The sequence below is a fragment of the Callithrix jacchus genome, chromosome 21, assembly GCF_049354715.1.
Source record: "Callithrix jacchus isolate 240 chromosome 21, calJac240_pri, whole genome shotgun sequence".
Lineage (NCBI taxonomy): Eukaryota > Metazoa > Chordata > Mammalia > Primates > Cebidae > Callithrix > Callithrix jacchus.
In genome coordinates, this window is record NC_133522.1 from 48,792,542 (window position 1) to 48,817,395 (window position 24,854).

A 24,854-nucleotide genomic window follows, 5' to 3' on the forward strand; every position below is an offset into this window, starting at 1 on the left:
GTCACAAGGTCAGGGGTTTGAGACCAGCCTGGCCAATATGGTGAAACCCAGTCTCTACTAACAATACAAAAATTAGCCAGGCGTGGTAGCATGTACTCTTAGTCCCAGCTACTTGGGAGGCTGAGGCAGGAGAATCACTTGAACCCGGGAGGCAGAGGTTGCAGTGAGCCGAGATCAAGCCACTGCCCTCCAGCCTGGGTGACACAGGGAGACTGTGTCAAAGTAGAAAGATAACCCACAGAAGGGGAGAAAATACCTGCACGTCCCATGAGAAGTGTTTAGTACCCTGAACATATAAAGAGCTCCTACAACTCAGCAAAAAGACAACCCAATTTAAGAATAGGGGATGGACTTCTCCCAAGAATAGCCAAGAGGCGCATGAGAAGATGCTCACTCAACATCAGTCGCTGAGAAAGGCAGATCCGTTCACACACACTAGCATGGCCATCATTAGCTTAAAACATGATTTATAGCAAGTGTTGACAAGGACTGAGACTGGAACCCTGGCGCACTGTTGGGGGAACACAGCTTGACGGTTCCTCAAAAAAGGAAACACGGAGTTACCACATTACCCGCAAATGCCACTCCTGGGGACATACCCAAGAAAAATGAAAAGAGGTGTCCCAACGGTCAGCCATGATGTGCACGGCAGCTACTCACAGGGCTGAAAGGCAGACAAAACCCGAACGTCCATCACTGGTCAGTGAGGGAACAGAACGCGTCTACCCACACAATGGCTGATATTCAGCCACGAGAAGAAACCAGGCATCTAACACACGTGACACGCCACGCAAAGTGAAGTAACACACGAGGCCACAGCTGCGTGATTCCATTTATATGAACCGTCCAGAACAGGGAAAGCCTAGTTCAGACAACAGAGATAGAAAGTCGATGAGCAGTTGCCTGGGGAGGAGGGAAGGCGAGGGGAAACGATTGCTTCATGGGGTGAGGAGAGAATGTTCTGGAACATCCCAGAGGTGGTCCCTACACGACATTCTGAATGTACTAAATGCTGCTGATCGTTCATTTTAAAGTGACTGACTTTTAGGTTACGTGAATTCCGCCTTAATTAAAAAACCCAAACTCTCGATAGTGCTCGCACCAGCTCCGCCCCGAGCAGACAGCGCTGGACCACGTGAACCGTCCTGCTTCTCCCCGCCCCCTCCGCATCCCCATCCTGGACTGTCTTTTGCCCAGAGACTGCCTGTGTCCATCCCACCTGGCCGACCTCTCCCAGTGCTGCCTTGGCGAAACATCCTAAGAGGAAGTTACATGAGAGAAAAGCGCATTTCATCTCATAGCACATACATAGGCCCATTTAGGAAGCCACGTGTTAATGAAGGGAAACCCATGCTCCGCGCCGTCTGCAGGGGTAATGGGGGCGAGGCCAGGCGGTTCCCAATCTCGTGTTTGTTTAGGGCTCAGGAAAGTGACGGTGAAGCGGGCGAAGGTGCCGGGGCCGCTCCACACTCCAGACATCACTTCCGGCCCCGCTCCTGGGCCGCCACGAAGTTCAGCAAGTCAATGGCAGTGACAACCCCGAACACCATCTGCCGAGGACTGGACTTCTCGGGGCTGTGGTCTGAGGAGGGGAGAACAAGGCGCAGGTTTGCAGGCGCTATGGGAGGCTGGACGGGCTGCCATGGGGCAGGAGGCTCCTGAGGGCCTGGGGGCACTTGTGCACCGTGGGGGCCCAGGGCGGCCTGCTGAAGCCCAGGGCCCAAGGCTCTTTTTTTTTTTTTTTTTTTTTGAGACAGTCTCACTCTGTCACCCAAGCTAGAGCGCAGTGGTGCAGTCTCAGCTCACTGCAACCTCCACCTTCTGGGTTCAAGCAATTCTCCTGCCCCAGCCTCCCAAGTAGCTGGGACTTCAGGTGCACACCACCACACTCAGCTAATTTTTGTATTTTTAGTAAAGATGGGGTTTTGCCATGTTGGTCAGGCTGGCCTTGAGCTCCTGATCTCAAGTGATCCACCTGCCTCGGCCTCCCAAAGTGCTGGGATTATAGCCGGCTGTGATGATTAATTTTCATACAGATTAATAGGTCTGTGGGGAGCCCAAGCATCTGGTCACAAATCATTCTGGGCGTGTGTGACGGGGTTTCTGGATGACACTAGCACCAGAATCAACTGGCAGATAATGCATGCTCCGGTGGGGGGGCCTCCCCCAAGCAGTCGAAGTCCTGAAAAGAACTGAACTCCTGCCTTTGGACTTGAAACGCTGCCTCTCCAGTCCCGGCCTGCTGCCTCCCCCTGCCAATCTCGGGGTCCATCGCCTCCACGATCCCGTGGGCCAGGTCCTCAACACAGCCCTCGCTCTCTCCCGCTCCCCACACATCCTCTTGGTCCTGTCTCTGCAGAAACCTATGCCTGTGGTCATGAGGCACAGCGGGTGTGCAGGGAGGGAGAGAAACACCAAGGCAGGGCCCTCAGAGCCCATGCCCACTCCGCCACTCCTGTCTTTATAGGCAAAGGTCCCTTGGGGTGGCCCACTGAGGTGGCCCACTTGGAGCCCCAGAAAAAAACAGGGAACCCAGACGAGATTGACTCCCTGTGTTTCGGGGCCACTGAGGCACAGTGACAGAGCTGGAGAAGCTCATCTGAGCAGCTTGGCTCTGGGTGCTGCAGGCTGCTGTGTTCCCAGCAACCCGGCCCTGAGGCACTGATCCAGCAGCCGTCTGTGGACTTGCTGCCAGGGCCAGGAGCCGGTATGCTAGGTCTGGGGGCCGTGCAGTCCCTGTCATGGCTGCGCAGCCCTGGCGTGCTCGGAAGCAGCCACAGACAGTGGTAACAAGCACGGCCACGCTCCAGGAACACATAATTTGGGCACTGACAATGGAATTTACAAGTAAATTTGAGACTAAGAAGGGAACCCTCCTAACCAAGGCTCGGGGTCCCGGACCCTGGAAGCCCCTCATTTGTCATGGAGAGGCTGTGATTCTGAGCCTGAGAGCCATTCTGAGGGGTGGGTGATACCTACCTGCAGGCCCCCCCACCACGCCTGCCCAGGCCTGGTCCCGCGCTGCAGAGCCAAGGATGGGAGACGGGGTTAGACTTGGGGCCCTCACAGACCAGCCTCGGCTGCCGAGCGCTCACCCACCACACACAGGCCGGCGGGTGGGCAGGCTCTGGCCTCCAGGGCCCCTCCCAGCTCTTCTTGTGGGCCCCAGGCCAGCGGCTGCCATCTAGGACCCAAAACCAGCAAGCGACTCTCCTGGCCTGTGGGGGATGTCATGGGGATGCCCAGGGATGTGCTCACAAGCTCAGCAGGAGCAGGGCCCCAGGGACAGCCCGTGAGTGGCTTCCGAGACCCACGTGGGGGCTTCCCTTCAGAGCAGCCCCCCGAAGGCCAGGAGGCTGCCGGGGCAAACACTGCCTCTCCAGGGACTGCAGGACATGGCCAGGGTCAGGGTCAGAACTTGAAACCTTTCCAGATGTTTCTGGGCTTGTGTCTGAGAATCCCCAAGACTGCTGGCCTCCCGGGAGCCAAAGAGCCTGGACTCCTGAGCCCATGCACTCTGGGCAAGGGGTCCCACCCAGTGTGGCCTGAGGGGTCCCTGCAGGAATCACAGGCTCGGTGCAGCTCACCAGCCCGGGGCAGGAGGCCCAGGAGGGAAAGACTGGGGTCACTGGAGGTCAGCACCACCCACTCCCCTAACACCCCGCGAGGGGCGGGGCCCCAGCTACTGCCCACCCACAGCAGAGGCGAGGCTTGGTGGCCTGACCCCAGTGAGACCCCCAAGCACAGAGCAGGGCCCCACTCACACTGGATCTGCTCATGCACCACCAGGGCGAAGTGGTCCGTCTCCAGGATGTGTGAGAGCCTGCCCAGCGTGTCCGTCAGGCGGATCTGCAAGGGACGTGCATTCAGTGGGCGCCACCGGCCCCTGGGAAAGGAACACAGGGGACAGGAAAGCGTCGTGCAGAAGGGTCCTAACCTAGGCATCAGAGGTGATAGGACGCCCGGAGAAATTTTGACCCCTTGAGGAGGCTGGGTGTGGTGGCTCTGGCCTGTAATCCCAGCACTTTGGGAGGCTGAGGCGGGCAGATCACTTGAGGTCAGGAGTTCGAGACCAGCCTGGCCAACTTGGTGAAAGCCCATCTCTACTAAAAATACAAAAACTACTGAGGTGGGTGGATCACGAGGTCAACAGATCGAGACCATCCTGGTCAACATGGTAAAACCCCATCTCTACTAAAAATACAAAAAATTAGCTGGGCATGGTGGCACGTGCCTGTAATCCCAGCTACTCGGGAGGCTGAGGCAGGAGAATTGCCTGAACCCAGGAGGCGGAGGTTGCGGTGAGCCGAGATTGCGCCATTGCAGTCCAGCCTGGGTAACAAGAGTGAAACTCCGTCTCAAAAAAAGAAAAAAAAAAAATACAAAAACTAGCGGGGCGTGGTGGTGCGTGCCTGTAATCCCAGCTACTCAGGAGGCAGAATGTGAGGAACGTGTGGATTCGGGTGACATTTCGGGCATGTGTATGAGATGGAAAAGAAGTCAAACTCGCTCCTAGGTTTTGGGCGGAACCCTCAGCCTTTCACGCACAGGGGGTTCTGTTTAAAAAGGCGCATACACTTTCCCGGGCCACCTTCAGGGCAGCAGAAGGTGGGGTGTCGCAATAATCGTGGGGTCTGACCAGCCCGGCAAGGAGCCACCGTAGGGCTTCTCCCGGAATCTCTAGCTCTTGTTGGGTAGCCAGGTGCATGCACAGGAGTATGAGGCCGGGCATGAGGAAGAGCCCAGTAGATGCCGCATGATGCCGGGACGGCCGCCAAGTGCCAATGAGTCCCCAAAACATGGCTGCTGCGGATAAGCCCGCCCTGGCGAGAGCCTCCCCGCCGGGCCGCTACATGTGTAAAGTGGGTGCTTCTCAGCTTCATGGGTTGAGGGGTGCAGCTGGCTTCGGCCTAAGTGATGTTGAGGGTTGAGGACCCAGTACCCCCGCACAGGAAACGCCACATCCTGCCTTTGGGGCCCGGGATGGGGGTGGCAGGGGGGACCCGGGCAACCTCACGTTCCCGAAGTGCCTGCGTACCTGCTTGAACTGCTTATAGATGACTTTGCCAACTTGGTCTGACGGCTGCACCTTCCCGGCAAGCAGGGACGACAGCATGTTCCCCAGCGTCACCATTCCCAGGATCACCCTGTGGGGGGGAAGGGGGGCAGGGGTCAGCGAACACCTCGCCCCTCCCAGGAGCCCCGGTAGAGGCACTCTCTGGCCACACATGGAAGGCCTCCGCCGCCACCCTACACACGGCAGGAACCAGGCTGGGCCCTGATGGGCAGAAAGAAACCAAGAGTCCCTGGCACTTCCTTTTTGCCAGGGTCGAGGGTGACCAGTCATCAGGTTTCCGTGGCGTGAGGTTCTCCGTGGTCACTGGGCATGCGTGCCATGGCCTTCTGCCGTGAGATATGTCCTCGGGAAGTCTCTCCCCTGCACCCCAGGTGGGCTCAGCATAAGCTGCACCCAAAGGGTGGGTGGGCGAGATCTGAGGGCCCGGAGTGAGCCCAGCAGCCCTGCCCCAGCTGCTCAGGGACCGGCACGGGGCTGTCCAATGCCCTCAACCCTGTCCAGTGACACCGATGGGGGAGGAGCTGGATGGACAGAGCCCGGGACTGAGCTCAGGGCAGGGGCTGACACTGACCCTGACTCGTCCACCACGGGCGCCTGGTCGAAGCCCTTCTCCCGGAGGATGGCGATGGTGTGCTCGCAGGTGACTGTCGGCAGCACGGTCAGCGGGGCCGACAGGCTCAGCTCTTGAACGCGGAGGTGCCACCACCTGAGAGGGCAGACCGGGGCATCAGGGCAAGGACAAATGCTCTCACCACCCAGATCAGCACCTCAGCAGGAAGCCATGGGGCCACTCTCCTGCCTGTCACAGCGGGGCAGGGCAGTGCAGGTAGCATATCTCTGGGGACCGTTCTCCTGTCCGTCACAGCCAGGCGGGGCAGCACAGGCAGCGGGTCTCCGCCCGAGCATCCTTACCAGGGCTTCTTTACCAAGAGGTCCTCCTCCTTCAGGAAGCCCTTCTGTACCATCCATCTGTCGCTCAGGAACTTGGTCCTAGGGAATGGGGGTGTCAATGAGGCCCCAAAGGGCCCCATCAGGCCTCTGCCCATGCTGGAGGTACACACTGCACACCCAGCCCCTCTCCTGAACCTCACTGGTGCAGCAGGGACCCCAAGTGCTGGCTGGAGGTCTCGGGGGAAGCCTGGGAGCTGGACCTTCCCACCCCCCATGGCCAACAAACCAGTGTGAGCACACATACGCCAAGGCTCAGGTGCTCAAGCTCGGCCTCTGCCCCTCGCACTTGCACACGCAGGCCGGCTAAGCGCAGGGGACGTGGTGTCCTTGCACCAACGGGGGTGGGCAGGGACCTGCACAGGGCAACTTGGCCCTGGGCACCGGATGTGAATCACCCACACCAGGAACCCAACTGGGGCACCCACCATCCCAGCCTGGCCCCCAAGGGCAGCTGAGCTCACAGGAGATGTATAGCTCCTACGGCTTGCAGGCCATGGAGGAAACCACAGCCTCCAGACACTCGCCCCCGTGCTGCCCCAGAGGCCAGTTGCAGAGCGCCGCAGTCTCAGCCTGGCTGCCCAGTGACCAGCGAGGTCTGTGGTCACTGCCTGAGGGGCCTCTGGGCAAAACGGTCACAGCAAGTCCCATGGGGCCACGTGGTTGCACTGTGCGGAGTCTGCAGGCCTCAGGCCACCTGGCAGCACTCGGTCCCAGCCCAGAGTTTGGGGGAAGTAGCAGAGGGAGTCGGGTGGGCAGGAGGCGGCACAGGACCCAGCCCGACGGGATGTCAAGGTTCACGGACCCCAGAGCAGTGGCTGGAGGTCCCAGAGGGAAGCCTGGGGGCTGGACTTCCCACCCTTCATGGCCAATAAACGTGTGTGAGAGGGGCAGACACCAGAGAGGGAGGGACAGAGAAGGAGCCACCGCCTTTCATGCCCCTCCGGTTAGGGCTGTCACTGTGGGCGTGAATTGATTTTCACAGCGTTAAGGCAGCGTGAGGGCACTGGGCGGGAGAGCGGAGGCAGAGTTTGCAGGGCCCGCCGGCCCCCTCCCCTCCCAGCTCTGGCTGCCGGCTCTCAGGTGGGGCACATGAGGCATCCAGGGAAGGGTGGCAGCAGAGAGGAGCAGGGCCCGGGAGGGAAGCCCACGTCTTACATGTAGTTCCGTACTGAGTCGGGCAGAATGACCACACAGCGCTGGTCCTCCTGCAGCTCCTGCGCGGCCTTCACGGCCACTGCCACCGTGCTGCCGGCACTGCCACCTGCAGAGAGGGCCACAGTCAGACGCCGTGGGGTGAGTGCATGTGGGTGTAGGTGTGGGCGTGGAAAGTGCATGTGTGGCCAGGAGCCATGGCTCACGTCTGTCATCCCAGCACTTTGGGAGGCCGAGGCAGATGAATGACAAGGTCGGGAGTTTGAGACCAGCCTGATTAATGCGGTGAAACCGTCTCTACTAAAAAAAGTACAAAAATTAGCTGGGCATGGTGGCTCATGCCTGTTATGACAGCCACTTGGGAGGCTGAGGCAGGAGAATCGCTTGGACCCGGGAGGCAGAGGTTGCAGGGAGCCGAGATTCGCCACTGCACTCCAGCCTGACGACAGAGCGAGACTCCATCTCATTGCTCTTACATGTGTGGGTTGGCGGCTGGCAGAGTGTGCATCCCCAACCACCTCCAACCCCCTCGGCCGTCCCTGCTGTCCCTGTACCAGTGGCGGCCACACTCACCACACAGCAGCCCCTCCTGGGAGATCAGCATTCGGGCAAAGGTGAATGCTTCCTCGTCATTGCTCTTGAACCACTTGTCCACCACCTGAGAGGGACCCCACAACAGCCCGTCAGCCTGGGGGCCACTTCCGTGTGGCCAGGGGGGTGAACAGCCTCGTGGTGAACCCCATGTCTGGCTGGCAGGACCCCAGAGGTCACGGCCCACCCTCTCCCCCCGGGATCCGCACGTCTGCAGACCTTCCACTTACAACACGTTTTGCAGAGAGCAAAACCACCCACCCGCCCCAGGGAACGTCCCTGTGACCTGCACTCCACTCTTACTCAGGCCAAAGCCACCTTTGCGGTTCTTAACAGAGTTTTCTGGGGCCTTACTTTCCCCACGTTTTCCCTGCTCCCTGCCCTTGCCGCCCGGGCTTCGTCCCTCTGTGAGGTCAGGCCGTATGAGCGGACATCGGCCCCCGCAGGCTACTTCCTCGACCTTCGAGACCAGCTTCTCATCATGCGTGCTGGGCTCGCCCTTCCTCGGGGAAGCGGATGGGGGCCAGGAGCAGCCAGCCTCCTCAGTGTGAGGGTGAGTTATGGCGGCGCTGGCTCTGCACCGGGCTGGGACTCGACCTACCGTCCTGTCCAGCACGGTGGGGATGAAGTCATAGCCAATCCCTTCCACCTCGTAGGTGCTCAGCTCCGTCCGGTTCAGCTCTTCTGGCTCCGCAAGGATGGAGCCCTCGGGATCCACCCCAATGATCTGCAGAGCGTGTGGCTTTAGGTCCAGCAAAAGCCCGGCTGGAGATGCCCGGCTACCACATTATCGGAGTGGCAAATGCTGCCACGAACAAGTGCCCACGAGTGGCAGCCTATTCCCAGCCTCAGAGGCAGGATGAGAAACCCAGGAGCCAGGCCCCAAGTACCAAAGCGCTAACGACCTCATCTGGACTAGGCGCTCAGTGCAGGGCACTCAGAAGTGAAGGCGGGTGTCTGGGAGAAGTGACCTCCCCAGGGGCCTTTCGGAGCAGGTCCCCCAGGACCACCCAGGCAGACCACCCTGCGGCAGGGCAGCCAAGCCTTTGGGACAAAGAGCATTGCTGGGCAAGCAACAGTCGCAGGGAGAAAATGTGCTTCTCATTAGCGGGGCCTTTCCAGGTGTCCCTCCTCACACCTGCTCTTAACCCCGAGTCCAGGAGCCCTCCCCCAACTCCCTCAAATCCCAGCTGAGGGGCAGACTCGGGACCAGAGGACTCAGAGCTCCTGGCTGATCCTCGGAGGTCCCCAGATGAAACCCCGACCCCCACTCAGCGCAGGAAGCCCCCCTAGGTCACTGGCCAGCGAGTGAGCACCTGGCTTCAGCTTCTTCGGATCTCGAGCTGCTGGGGTCCATCTTCCCAAACACCTCCCGGGCCAGGAGGAAATAGAGCAGAGTGTGTGGAACGAGCGCTTTCAGCTTGGGAGCAGGGCCAGCTTCGCGCTGCCATCCTGGGTCCGCTCCGCGCTGCCCATCCTGGGCCCGCTCAGTGCTGCCCATCCCGGCCCGGCTCTGTGTTGCCCCCCCCGGCCCGGCTCCGTGCTGCCCATCCCGGCCCGGCTCTGTGCTGCCCATCCTGGGCCCGCTCAGTGCTGCCCCCCCGGCCCGGCTCCGTGCTGCCCATCCTGGGCCCACTCCGCGCTGCACCCCCACCCCCGCCCGGCTCCGTGCTGCCCCCTCGGCCCCGCTCCGCGCTGTCCCCCCGGCCCGGCCAAGCCACTCACCTTGCATCCAGGACACTTCTCCTTCAGCTTCCTGGCGATGCCCGTGATGGTGCCACCCGTGCCCGCCGAGGCCACCAGCATGTCCAGCTTCCCTGGTGGACAGATAACATTCTCGGGTCCCCGCCTGGCCAGCCCACCACTCAAAGCAACAATCACTGAAAACACGCTCAGCCCAAACCACGGCGGGCAACCGAAAAATTCGAAAGAGAAACTTCTCTAGTTCGAGCAGCCACCATGGCAGCCATTGGTCTGTAAAAGCCGTTCAGAAGCAGGCGGCCTGGTGTGCCAGCTGTCTCTGCTTCGTGACACTCGGGCCCTACAACCCCCATTTGGCTGGATACAGAAGGGCAGGACCCTGTCCAGGGGGTGCAGGCGCTGAGGGTGGGCAGAGGGAGGCTGGGAATGAATCACCCCCGGGGCATGGGTGTCTGCATGGTGTAAATTAACTGAGTTTACACAGGAAATGGAGTAAGTCATTCAGGCTTTGGCTCAGAAACTCGCCAGGCGCTCACCCTGCTGGCGGCCAGCGCGGGCATCTGGTGCACAAGTCAGAGCAGGAAGGACTCAGTGAGGCTGAGCAGAGTGGGCACCCATGCTGAGGCAGCACTGTTTTTGCCAAATGAGAGAATTCTCACACATAAAGCCCAGTCAAGAAAATGCCTGGACCTTACAGCCTGGCTCCTGGGCACAGACCGAGAGTGTACTCTGGCCCCTGCCAACACCGGATTCCCAACAGGAAGTCAGGGCGCCAACCTCCTGGCAACTTCTCTCTAAAGGGATGTCTTGGGAAAACATCAGTACCAACCCCCACAGGCCTTGGCACCGAGTCCCTGGAAAAGGGTCCAAGGCTCCAGCCTCATGCCTGAAACTGAGAGTGAGGTCATTGCACATGTCACCAGCCCTGTTCTGCAGATGAATTCATGCCCGGGTCGGGGCACGATCCCAACTGAAGCCCCAGCTGTGAGCCCAGCATCAGCCTGGGCCCTGAACGGACTTGCTCCCTCCATGCTCTATGGGAGGAGCCCCTAGACCTGGAGAGACTGTTGGGTAAACAAATAGAGCCACACCCTGCATTTGGTGTACAGATAAGACGTAGGCAGAGAGGCCAAGAGGGCACAAAGGACCAGAGGAAACTGTTCTAGAGAAATGCTCTAGAGAGCATTTCACAAAGGGGACACTTGAGCTGGGTTTTGAAGGGTGAACAGGAGTTCACCAAGGAGAAGGCAAGAGATGTGCCCAGGCAGCCAAGGATAATGCAATCAAGATGGACAGAGGGACGAACCGTCACACTGCTGCAGGATCTCCTCGGCGGTGCTGTCGTAGTGAGCCAGGGGGTTGCTGGCGTTGCGGTACTGCAGGGAGAGAGCAGAGCCCGTGAGCTGGCCCCCGACACCTCAGTCACCCCACATCCGTAACTGAGACCCCCCCGGGGAACACCTTCCCCAGGCCCCGGCGCCTCACCTGGTCTAGGATGTGAGAATTGGGGATTTCATTCTTCAGCCGCCAGGCCACCCCCACGTGTGACTCCGGGGAGTCGAACCTGGCACTGGTGGGCGTCCTCACAATCTCAGCCCCCAGGGCCCGCAGCACGTCCACCTGCATGAGGGAAGGGAGTGACCTGCATCTTCCCGCGGCCCAGGCGCCCCCGCCCCCACCCCGTGGCCCCCCTTCATCCGCCCCCGCCCCCGCGCAGCATCCCCGCCCCCGCCCCGTGGCCCCGCCCCAGCTGTGCCTGCCCACCTTCTCTGAGCTCATCTTCTCTGGCATCACGATGATGCAGCGATAGCCCCTCACGGCCGCAGCCAGGGCCAGCCCGATCCCTGAGGGCGCACAGAGGGTGAGAGGGGCCTGGTGCCCTCCAAGCCCCGCCCTGCCCCTGCCTGGGACATAGGGGCACACCCCCGTGCTGCCTCCTCTAGGGCCCAGGGAAGCGGGCTCTGTGGGATTCCAGAACTGCCCAGCATTGCTGCCTCTGCCTTCAAGTGTGGGGAGAGACTGCCAGAGGCAGAAGCAAAAGGTGTGAAATGAGGAGGCAATGGTACAGGAGGGGAGACGCGGTTCCCCAGGCCCCGCCGGGTGCTCGTCCCATGTGAACTCCCAGGTACTGCCAGCTGCTACTACCCCAACAGCATTGGCACCCATCGGCCCCGACCCCAACCACTGGTCAGAGGAAGCTGGGCTGGGACACAGGCCGGCAGTGGGCACGAGCTGCCAGGGTGCAGGTGGCTGGGTGGACCGGCACATGCAGCTGCAGCTCAGCCGTCCCCCCAGGCCCTGGCAGGGTCGGCACGGGGGGAGGGGACTGCCAGCCCTGCCACCCCCGCTGGGCCGGGCACCCACCAGTGTTCCCCGACGTCGGCTCAATAATTGTGTCCCCCGGCTTCAGCGTCCCGGCACGCTCCGCATCCTCAATCATCCGCAGGCTGATGCGGTCCTTCACGCTGCCGCCCGCGTTGAAGAACTCACACTTGGCCACTGGGAGGCAGAGGTGAATCACAGAGGAGAAGACCTCCCATTGATTCCTGCTCACCCCCCCCATTACCTGATACATCCCAGGATGGGGGACAGGCTTGAGGATCTGTGGGTTCTGAAAAATCACCACCTCTCCACCCCCCACCCCTACACCTGCACCTGGCCCTCGCCCATCAGAGCTTCTCCCCCTGCAGCCCATCCTACTGGCCCCGCATGGCACAGAGCAAGTCTGTGGGGACCAGAGGCATAAGCAGCCCTCACTGGAAGTGCCACCCCAGTCCCCCCCATGAGCTGGGCGTATAGCGGGCAGGTGCCTGGATTCGGCTCCCCCATGCCCCTATGCCCAGCCATACCCAGTGGCCCCTGCCAGAGCAGCTTGATGTCCTGAAGCCACGGCCCCAGTCACACCTCAGCCCCACTGGATGAGGACTCCCAAACTCTCCCCTGCAGCCTCCCACTGTCCTCCTTCCCCTGTGGGTCTCTGTGAAGGGGCTCCTCTGATGCAGCTCCAAGAATTCCCTCCCTAGAGGGGCAGAGCTGGGGCAGGCTCACAAGGCCCTGCCTACGCATCAGCCGTCAGTTCTCAATGCTCCGACCCCTGACTGCCTTCCTCCAGAGCTGCCCCAGCTCGTACAAGTTGCTGCGACATTACAGCATCTCAGGATGAAAAAGTTCTAGGCCGTGTTACTGGTTCCCTCGCCTTCCCACTCAAACTACACCCCTCCACTGGCCCTGTCACAGGGTTCTCCATGGCATCCGCCCTGCCACCCTCCGACCTCACTTGGTCATCTGTCCCCGCCTTGTCCCCAAGGCCTCTGCACCCACAGCTTTCTCCATGACGATGCTGGGGTCTCTGAGGGGCCTGCGCTCTGGGTGAAGAGTGACCGTCACAAATTCCCTCCACCCTCTTGTGCCTGGAAACTGCATCCTGCAAAGAACCGCCCTTCCCTGGAAGCCTCAGACCAGACCCTGTGTGTACCCAGGACAAGGCCAGTCACAGACCCTCCAAATTCCCACTGCCTGTCTCATAAATGATGAGCTGAACTGTCTGTCCCCACGAAGCTGGCAAGACAGAGCCAATGGGTCCCTGGCCAGCGGGTAGCTCACAGCACGTGCCTAGGACCCATCCACTCCTCCCTGGGAGGCATGACGCAACCCTCCCGCCCTGCCTGCTTTGACCCTCACCCGACTCTTCACACCTTGCTCCTTCCACTCTGGCCTCAGTTCAAAGATCACCCATTCCCTGGTCCATCGGCTCGGGAGCCATGTCAGTCCCCGTCTGACACGTCGTGTGTCGGGAGCCATGTCAGTCACCGTCTGACACGTCGTGTGTTGGGAGCCATGTCAGTCACCGTCTGACACGTCGTGTGTTCTTCCCAAACTTAAACTGATCTGATCTCGGCCACTGATTAACCAGCGACTCCTGACCCTGTTGCCCACCCCCACCCCAGGGCCTTGCCCATGCGATGCATCCCGGATCCCCCGGGCCCATGGAGCCCGGTGAGGATGGAGGAAGCTCGTCTCAAAGCCAGGGTACTCACAGAGCCCGGGCCCACGGAGCCCGGTGAGGATGGAGGAAGCTCGTCTCAAAGCCAGGGTACTCACAGAGACAGACAGGGTACTCACTCACAGAGCCCGGGTACTCACAGACAGACAGGGTACTCACTCACAGAGACCGGGTACTCACGGAGACAGACAGGGTACTCACTCACAGAGCCCAGGTACTCACGGAGACAGACAGGGCACTCACTCACAGAGCCCGGGTACTCACGGAGACAGACAGGGTACTCACTCACAGAGCCCGGGTACTCACGGAGACAGACAGGGTACTCACTCACAGAGCCCGGGTACTCACTCACAGAGCCCGGGTACTCACAGAGACAGACAGGGTACTCACAGAGACAGACAGGGTACTCACTCACAGAGCCGGGTACTCACAGAGACAGACAGGGTACTCACTCACAGAGACAGGGTACTCACTCACAGAGCCCGGGTACTCACGGAGACAGACAGGGTACTCACAGAGACAGACAGGGTACTCACTCACAGAGACAGGGTACTCACTCACAGAGCCCGGGTACTCACGGAGACAGACAGGGTACTCACAGAGACAGACAGGGTACTCACTCACAGAGCCGGGTACTCACAGAGACAGACAGGGTACTCACTCACAGAGCCTGGGTACTCACGGAGACAGACAGGGTACTCACTCACAGAGCCCGGGTACTCACGGAGACAGACGGGGTACTCACAGAGACAGACAGGGTACTCACTCACAGAGCCGGGTACTCACAGAGACAGACAGGGTACTCACTCACAGAGCCCGGGTACTCACGGAGACAGACAGGGTACTCACAGAGACAGACAGGGTACTCACTCACAGAGACAGGGTACTCACTCACAGAGCCCGGGTACTCACAGAGACAGACAGGGTACTCACTCACAGAGCCCGGGTACTCACAGAGACAGACAGGGTACTCACTCACAGAGCCGGGTACTCACAGAGACAGACAGGGTACTCACTCACAGAGCCCGGGTACTCACAGAGACAGACAGGGTACTCACTCACAGAGCCGGGTACTCACGGAGCTCGCACTTCAGGCCGAACTTCTGCCCGATCTTGTTGATTCTCACCATGGGGGTGTCCCCGATCTTCTTCAGAATGTCTGGCAAGATCTTTGGAGTTTTTGTCCTGAAACAGAGGAGTCCACATCATCCAGGAAACACAAGATAGTACCAGCCCTGGCACTACCTACAATGGTACCAGTCCAAGGGCCGGCCTGTTTTCCGCAAATCAGCAAAGAACTTGCTTAATCTGTGTGCGGTTACACAAATGTATGCACAGATACCGCAACACACACCTCACACACGTGCCTGAAACACACACACCTCACACACATGCCTGAAACACACACACACACCTCACACACACACCTCACACACGTGCCTGAAACACACACACACACCTCACACATGTGCCTGAAACACACACCTCACACATGTGCCTGAAACACACACACCTCACACACTCAAACCTCACACACGTGTCTGAAACACACACACCTCACACACACACCTCACACACATGCCTGAAACACACACACCTCACACACACAAACCTCACACACGTGTCTGAAACACACACACCTCACACACACACCTCACACATGTGCCTGAAACACACACCTCACACACATGCCTGAAACACACACACCTCACACATACACCTCACACACGTGCCTGAAACACACACCTCACACACGTGCCTGAAACACACACACACCTCACACACATGCCTGAACACAGACCTCACACACCTCACACGTGCCTGAAACACACACACCTCACACATGTGCCTGAAACAGACCTCACACACATGCCTGAAACATAGACCTCACACACATGCCAGAAACACCACACACACACCTCACACGTGCCTGAAACACACACACCTCACATGTGCCTGAAACACACACACACCTCACACATGTGCCTGAAACACACACACCTCACACACATGCCTGAAACCACACACACCTCACACATGTGCCTGAAACACACACACCTCACACGTGACTGAAACACACACATCACACACATGCCTGAAACACACACCTCACACACGTGCCTGAAACACACACCTCACACACATGCCTGAACACAGACCTCACACACCTCACACGTGCCTGAAACAGACCTCACACACATGCCTGAAACATAGACCTCACACACATGCCAGAAACACCACACACACCTCACACATGTGCCTGAAACACACACACCTCACATGTGCCTGAAACACACACACATGCCTGAAACACACATCTCACACACATGGCTGACACACACCTCACATGCATGCCTGAAACACACACCCCTCACATGCATGCCTGACACACACACACACAGGCTTGCACCTAAAAACCCTATAAAAAGCAAATCCTGCCTATAGCGTGTTTGTACCGATGCCAGTTTCCCAGGTTTGAAATGAACTATTCATGGAAGATGCTGGTATCAGAGAGCTGGGAGAACACTACAAAGGACCATTATTTTTGCAACTTCTCATGAGTAGCGAGTTAGGAAACACTGACTCGGAAACAACAGACTTAGGTCCATCTTTTCAGAAAGGCTTTACTGGGGAATCTCATTTCCTTTCATCTCTCAGCGTCTGACCGAAGGAGGGAAAAAAGGAAAGCGCGGACCTCAGGGCAGAGACTCCTCAAACCTCAGTCCCATCCAGGGACCACAGCCGGAAAGCACGGCTGGGAGGCCTCGCCCTGCACAGAACATGCCAGGAACACGGTGGACACGGAGGCCAGCTGAGGCGCGGCAGCCCAGGCTCCTGAAGCTCTGCCCTGTAGCATCCAGACATGCAAACCCTGGTCCAGGGGGCTTCCTAAATGTCCCTCATGCCCCTGCCATCCTCCCCCACAGGGAAATGCCGATGACATCCCTATCTAACTGCGCCAAGCCTAGGCTCACCACATATTCACCTGGGAACACGCACGGCTCACAGCGGTCTCCAGACCCACCACCCCTCCCTTGCAGCTCCTGTGACACCCCGTGGCTCTGACCCTGAGCCCCCTCCTCAGCACAGGCACCTGCTAAACAGCCAGGGTCCTCAGGCCCTGCACCCTCAGGAGGTGATCCTTAGACCCGAGGGGAACCCAGCTCCCAGGGGTCCTGTGGCATGGAGGGAGAGCCGCCCTGAAGGCTCAGACAGGCAGCAGCAGGAGCAGCTGGAGTCCAGGTGCGTCCCCTGCTCCCCGGGCTGCAGAGGAGCCGGCACAGACGCCCGAACAGTGCAGGTTGGGGAGAGGCTCCCTCTGAAGCAGTCGTTGGTGGAGGGAAACAGGCTTGGCTGGGTGCAGAGAGCCGGCGGAAAGCCAAGCCCCCAGTGACTGTTTGTTCATTAACTCAGTTCAGGCCTCTGGGCGGCCAGGCAGGAAGGGGCCCGCCTCCCCGCAGCAGGTGTGCTGACTCAGCACTGGGCCTCGTGGCTGAAGTCACCTGAGAAGTTGGCAGAGGTGGTCAGGGCCAGGCCCAGAGCGCTCAGCAAGATACAGGATGTGACTTGCAGGGACAGCCCTGGAGTCACTGATCTCAAGGACTCCCACCTCACAGCCCAGGAGGCCCCCGGGAGGACACCCCACACTGTCCTAGAATGAACCCTAACTCCTACCCCACCTCTGCAGCCCCTCCCCCAGCACCGCTATTCTCAGGGGCCCTCTGACTGACAGGAAGCTAGGCTCCGCCCCTCAGGCTGAGCGTGTCTCTGGAGGGTGAGTGAGGCCAGGGCATGAGGTGCAGGTGCAACGCCCTCGTACAACCTGGCGGGCACTGTCTCCACTCATGCCCTAGCGTCAGGGGCTCACGGAGCCCTCAGGAATCCGGCCTCTCTTCCCTGCCCACCCCACCCCACAACAGCCACCCCCGACCTCACCGGGCCTCTCACCCACAGCTCTCTCTGACTTGTCTAGGCAGCGAGAGCCCATCCACCTGGCTGCCCACCTGCCCTCGTGGCCTCCTGAGCTCCCAGCACTGAGTGTGTTCACCACTCACACCTGGGTTTGTCAATGTTCACTTCTTCCTACTGCTCCCTGAGAGCACACCCGGCCACCCCACCAGTCCTAACTGCAAATGAGCAGCCATAAATGTTGGCAGTGGTGTACAAATAGGAATCATAATCCCAGCACTTCAGGAGGCCAAGGCAGGTGGATCACCTGAGGTCAGGAGTTCAAGACCAGCCTGGACAACATGGTGAAACCCCATCTCTACTAAAAATACAAAGATGAGTTAGACATGGTGGTGCAAGCCTGTAATCCCAGCTACTGCGGAGGCTGAGGCAGGATTGGTTGACCCTGGGAGGCGGAGGTTGCAGTGAGCCGAGATTGCACCACTGCACTCCAGCCTGGGCGACAGAGTGAGACTCCGTGTCGAAAATAAAAAAGAGAATCAAACATCTGAGCGGCACGTTCTTTGACCTGTTTCTTCTCCACGGAGATTACACTAAGGAAACAGGGAATCCTGAGGCTGAGTGCGCTCCGTTTCCGTTTGGCGCTGGGGTGGGGACTTCTGTTTATTTTTCTTTTCCAGTGACAGACCCTGAGCAGGGCTGGAAATGCATGAGGCACTCAGGAAAGCCTCGGCGGCCAAACAAATGTGTAGCGTTTTCTATTGCAGTTATTTAAAATGAGCTAACTGCAAACGTTTATCTACCCAACAGAGACGGCTTGCAAAATTATGGCTTCTTCACCCAACAGTCTGTGCCACTGGAAACAGAGCCCACTATGTAAAAATATTTAATGCCTAAGGGAAGTCTTCATGACCTAGAGTTAACTGAAAAGTGCAGGCGGGGCTGGGCGCGGCGGCTCATGCCTGTAATTCCAGCAGTTTGGGGGGTGAAGGTGGGTGGATCACTTGAACCCAGGAGTTCAAGACCAGCCTGGGCAAACCCCATCTCTCCTAAAAATACAAAAATTAAGGCCGGGTGTGGAGGCTTACACCTGTAATCCCAGCACTTTGGGAAGCCGAGGCAGGTAGACCATGAGGTCAAGAGTTTGAGACCAGCCTGACCAACATGATGAAACTCCATCTTGATAAATTAGCTGGCAGTGGTGGCGGGAGCCTGTAATTTCAGTGACTCAGGAGGCTGAGACAAGAGAATCGCTCGAACCTGGGAGGCAGAAGTTGCAGTGAGCCAAGATCATGCCACTGCACTCCAGCCTGGGCAACAAAGAGAGACTCCATCTCAAAAAAAAAAAAAAATTAGCCGGGCGTGATGGTGGGTGCCCGTAGTCCCAGCTACGTGGGAGGCTGAAGCGGGAGGATCCCTTAATCAGGAGAGGTTGAGGCTACAGTGAGACACGACTGCACCACTGTACTCCAGTTTGGGCAACAGAATGAGACCCTGTCTCAACCAAATCAGTTAATCAATAACGAGAGTACAGGCAGGATCCCAGTTCCCTCCAGCGAACCTGCGTGGGCAGCCACAGACCGGGTGAAGCATGCGTGACCTGAGCACATTTATTTATTCCGGAAATACACGTTGAGCATCGCGGTCTTGCTGGGACTGGCCTAGGCGCTGGGCGGCAGCGTAAGGAGGCCTGGTCCTCTGAGCCTCGGCTGCCTGCCTCATCTACACAGTGTGACCCCACCCCCAGCTCCCCAATCCAGAGTGCCCACAGCGGGCCACACCTCAGGTCCTCCTGGCTGTGTGGTGTCCAGGTAACAAACTTCTGCCCTCCAGGACACAGATTGACCCTCTGGTGATCAAAAGCAGGACTTACAGGGCGGTGTGGTGATGTGGGGACTCAGAGGCTGGCCGGCCCAGCTGCCAGGTGCACCTGCTCGGGGCATCAGGCCGGATCCACAGGCGCTCCTTGGCTTCCTTATCCCCTGCGGGCCTCTTCTCCAGGCTCCCCTTTGCCGAGTGTGGCCCTGAGTGGTGGGGGCAGCCTGTTGGCCCCACTTCCGCCTGGGGTGTCTCGGAGGGCATGCTGGGACCTGGCAAAGCAAGGAGAGACACATCGGTTCAGGTTCGGATGCTGAGGGGTCCAGCGAACCCTGCTGACCTGGCCCGCTCCGGGCGGGGTCTCTGCTCCCTCAGAGAAGCCCTGGAAGAAGGGCACAGAAACACGAGCACCAGCTCTGCAGGCAGCTGCTTGGTCATTTCCCTCTCAGGCATATACCAAAAAAATGGAAACAGATATCGGCTTGGGCTGGGCACAGCGGCTCACATCTCTCACCCCAGCACTCGGGGAGGCAGAGGCGGGAGGATTGCTGCAGTCCAGGAGGTCAAGATCAGCTTGGGCGCAAGCCCTGTCTCTATTTAAAAAAATAAAACAACAACAAAACAAATCCTTGCACACCCATGCTCACTGCTGCACTATTCACAAGTCAAAAGGTGGAGGCAGAGCGTGTGTGCATGAATGGATGGACACACACAGAATACTGGCGTGCACATTTGCACACACACACACAATAGAGGCTCACACACACACACACACACCAGAATAGAGGCTCACACACACACACACACACCAGAATAGAGGCTCACACACACTAGAATAGAGGCTCACACACACACACCAGAATATAGGCTCATACACACACACTAGAATACAGGCGCTCACACACACACACTAGAATACAGGCGCTCACACACACACAAAGGCTCAAACACCAGAATAGAGGCTCTCACACACACACCCACACACACACTAGAATACAGGCGCTCACACACACACACTAGAATACAGGCGCTCACACACACACAAAGGCTCAAACACCAGAATAGAGGCTCACACACACACACACACACACACTAGAATACAGGCGCTCACACACACACACACACAAAGGCTCAAACACCAGAATAGAGGCTCTCTCACACACACACACCCACACACACACACTAGAATACAGGCGCTCACACACACACAAAGGCTCAAACACCAGAATAGAGGCTCTCACACACACACCCACACACACACTAGAATACAGGCACTCACACACAAAGGCTCAAACACCAGAATAGAGGCTCTCTCACACACACACACACCCACACACACACTAGAATACAGGCACTCACACACATACACACACTAGAATACAGGCGCTCACACACACACAAAGGCTCAAACACCAGAATAGAGGCACACACACACACACACACACACACTAGAATACAGGCACTCACACACACACAAAGGCTCACACCAGAATAGAGGCTCACACACACACACACACTAGAATACAGGCGCTCACACACACACAAAGGCTCAAACACCAGAATAGAGGCTCACACACACACACACACACACACTAGAATACAGGCGCTCACACACACACACACACTAGAATACAGGTGCTCACACACACACAAAGGCTCAAACACCAGAATAGAGGCTCTCTCACACACACACCCACACACACACTAGAATACAGGCGCTCACACACACACAAAGGCTCAAACACCAGAATAGAGGCTCTCAAACACACACACCCACACACACCCACACACACACTAGAATACAGGCGCTCACACACACACAAAGGCTCAAACACCAGAATAGAGGCTCTCTCACACACAGACACCCACACCCACACTAGAATACAGGCGCTCACACACATACACACACTAGAATACAGGTGCTCACACACACACAAAGGCTCAAACACCAGAATAGAGGCTCACACACACACACACACACACTAGAATACAGGCGCTTACACACACACACTAGAATACAGGCGCTCACACACCCACACACACACTAGAATACAGGCGCTCACATACACACACACACACTAGAATACAGGTGCTCACACACACACAAAGGCTCACACCAGAATAGAGGCTCACACACACACACACACTAGAATACAGGCACTTACACACACACACACTAGAATACAGGCGCTCACACACCCACACACACACTAGAATACAGGCGCTCACATACACACACACACTAGAATACAGGTGCTCACACACAAAGGCTCACACCAGAATAGAGGCTCACACACACACACACACACACTAGAATACAGGCGCTTACACACACACACTAGAATACAGGCGCTCACACACCCACACACACACTAGAATACAGGCGCTCACATACACACACACACACTAGAATACAGGTGCTCACACACACACAAAGGCTCACACCAGAATAGAGGCTCACACACACACACACACTAGAATACAGGCACTTACACACACACACACTAGAATACAGGCGCTCACACACCCACACACACACTAGAATACAGGCGCTCACATACACACACACACTAGAATACAGGTGCTCACACACACACAAAGGCTCAAACACCAGAATAGAGGCTCACACACACACACACAAGAATACAGGCGCTTACACACCCACACACACTAGAATACAGGCGCTCACACACCCCCACACACACACTAGAATACAGGCGCTCACACACACACAAAGGCTCAAACACCAGAATAGAGGCTCTCTCACACACACACACCTACACACACACACTAGAATACAGGTGCTCACACACACACAAAGGCTCAAACACCAGAATAGAGGCTCTCACACACACACACACACACCTACACACACACACTAGAATACAGGCGCTCACACACACACAAAGGCTCAAACACCAGAATAGAGGCTCTCACACACACACACACACACACACACACTAGAATACAGGTGCTCACACACACACAAAGGCTCAAACACCAGAATAGAGGCTCTCACACACACACACACACACTAGAATACAGGCGCTGACACACACACACAGGAATAAAGGTTCACACACACACCAGAATATAGGCACACACACACACTAGAATACAGGTGCTCACACACACACCAGAATATAGGCACACACACACACACACTAGAATAGAGGCTCACACACACACACAGGAATAAAGGTTCACACACACACCAGAATATAGGCACACACACACTAGAATACAGGCGCTCACACACACACACTAGAATAAAGGCTCACACACACACCAGAATATAGGCACACACACACACACACACTAGAATACAGGTGCTCACACACACAGCAGAATATAGGCAAACACACACACACACTAGAATACAGGCGCTCACACACACACACTAGAATACAGGTGCTCACACACACACCAGAATATAGGCACACACACACACACACTAGAATATAGGCTCACACACACACCAGAATACAGGCAAACACACACACACACTAGAATACAGGCGCTCACACACACACACTAGAATACAGGTGCTCACACACACACCAGAATATAGGCACACACACACACACTAGAATATAGGCTCACACACACACCAGAATACAGGCAAACACACACACACACTAGAATACAGGCGCTCACACACACACAAAGGAATAAAAGCTCACACACACACCAGAATATAGGCAAACACACACACACACACTAGAATACAGGCGCTCACACACACACACCAGAATATAGGCACACACACACACTAGAATACATACTACTCATCCGTCACGGAAAGCCATTCTGGCTCACGCCACAACACGGATGAACCTTCCGGACATTATGTCAAGTGAAGTAAGCCAGACACAAAACAAATGCTGTTGGGTTCCACTTCCACGATGAGGTACCTGGAATTCTCAAACGTCCCTCTATGTCTGGCATATTCAAAGACATAACAGAGGCTGCCCGGGGCTGGGGTGAGCGGGGAAGGGAGAGTGACGGTGTGATGGGTGCAGAGGCTGTGCTGGGAACGACGGAGACAGTGCTGGCGGCTGCATCACACTTGTAAATGGTGACAGTAGTAAATGTTATCTGTATTTTACGCAGGGTAAAAAAACACACAAGCACCTTGAACGGATGAGAGCAGCGCCTTCCTCCGCGGGTCACCTGCGGGAAGGGGCTCTCCGTCTTGCACAGGCCCCGTCTGGCCCGGGTCTCGCGCGCTCTCCCCCAAGGTAAGGGCCGCTGGGTACGCAGATCGCAGGCGCTCGGCGGAAAGCCCGCCAGGGGACCCGGATCCGAACCCGCGGCGACAGCGCCCGGCGTCCCGGAGAGGCGGGTTCCGGCCGCTGCTGAACCCGCAAGAGCCCCTGGGGGTCACGACGCTCCCGGGCACCCCTATACGCGCGCACCCACCCTCCGGAGGGGCCTGGGGAGGGCCCCGCGCGCGGATGCAGGAAAAGCCTCTACGTTTCCCGGCGGGAGATCCTGACCCTACTGAGATCCGGAAAGCGCCGGCCACTCCGCCTCCGGAAGCGACACTTCGGGACAGTTTGGGACAGGTAAGCGCAGAAGATCCTCGGGAAGCCGAAAGTTCCGCGCTCCGCGCTCGCGGCCCCTCCACCTGCCCCTCGCATCCTCCAGCTCAGCGGCCGCCTCGCCCGGGGCTCAGGGAAGTGGGGGCCCAGGAAAGCCTCCAGTCCCCGAACGCCCCCCGGGCAAAGCCCCGGGTCCTCCCCAGCGGGCACCCACTCGCGGGCCGCCCGCTCAGCGACAGCATTTGCCGCCCCCACACAGTCCGCCGAAAGGGGCGGTTTGGAAACAGCCATTTCCCACCCACAATGCCGCGAAACCCCACGCCGGGCGCCGCAGCGGCGCATCCCCCCAAACTCCCACCGCGTCCCGCGTCCCGCGTCCCAGCTCCACGCTCCCGGGCTCGTCGCCTGCGGGGACTGGGGTGGGAGCCCGGGGCCGCGTGGACGCCCGGCCCCAGCTTCTGGGCGGTCGGGACCCCGGGCGCGGGAGGGGGTGGGGGTGGGGCGGGGGTCCGGCAGAAGCCCAGTTTCGCCGCGTTTCGGGGAAGATGACGCAACTCCCGGCGGAGACGCGGGGGCGACTCGGACCCAACTGGGACCCTCCGTCCAGAGCCGGGAGCGGGTCTCCGTGGGGCCGGATCTCACCTGGTCGGACACGCGGGAAAGGAGTGAGCTGCTGTCTCGACTGCGGCGAGGCGGAGACGGCGACCCCGGGGTGGCGGCCTCGCGTGGACCCGCTGCGAGGGGAGCGGGCGGGCGGCGATTGGCGGAGAGGCGGGGGCGGAGGCCGGTGCCCGCCAATGTCCCGCGGCAGAGCGCCCGCCCCGCCTCCAACCCGCCCGGCCCGGGCCCTTCCCCGCCCGCCGCCCCCACCCCCCCAGCCTGGGACCCGCCGGCCTGCCCGAGCTCTGCGCGCCCCCGGACCCCGGCCCGCCCCCACCCCCCCAGCCTGGGACCCGCCGGCCTGCCCGAGCTCTGCGCGCCCCCGGACCCCGGCCCGCCCCCACCCCCCCAGCCTGGGACCCGCCGGCCTGCCCAAGCTCTGCGCACCCCCGGACCCCGGCCCGCCCCCACCCCCCCAGCCTGGGACCCGCGGGCCTGCCCAAGCTCT

The 24,854-nt window shown here is 58.6% G+C and overlaps 1 protein-coding gene across 7 annotated transcripts; it reads right to left on the bottom strand.

Annotated features, from left to right (window-relative positions):
• Positions 1-820: 820 nt before the first annotated feature.
• On the bottom strand, positions 821-24,446 carry CBS (cystathionine beta-synthase). Of its 7 annotated transcripts, none has more exons than XR_004737598.3 (17): positions 24,389-24,446; positions 19,258-19,474; positions 14,554-14,660; positions 11,837-11,971; positions 11,237-11,316; positions 10,958-11,092; positions 10,779-10,848; positions 9,497-9,588; positions 8,373-8,498; positions 7,754-7,838; positions 7,184-7,289; positions 5,990-6,067; positions 5,649-5,783; positions 5,039-5,147; positions 3,765-3,886; positions 2,980-3,021; positions 821-1,582 (listed from the first exon to the last, which is right to left on the bottom strand). XR_004737598.3 is itself a non-coding variant. In XM_035282931.3 (17 exons), exons 2-17 carry the CDS (start codon positions 19,464-19,466, stop codon positions 1,479-1,481), a joined length of 1,698 nt encoding a protein of 565 aa, XP_035138822.1. In that variant the 5' UTR covers positions 19,467-19,474; positions 24,389-24,446; the 3' UTR covers positions 821-1,478. The 7 variants fall into 7 exon arrangements, 6 of the variants coding, with proteins under 6 accessions (XP_035138822.1, XP_008985000.1, XP_035138823.1 ...); XM_035282931.3 differs by having other exon boundaries at positions 3,765-3,849; XM_008986752.6 differs by lacking the exon at positions 24,389-24,446 and adding an exon at positions 23,337-23,707 and having other exon boundaries at positions 3,765-3,849.
• Between the last annotated feature and the right edge of the window lie 408 nt (positions 24,447-24,854).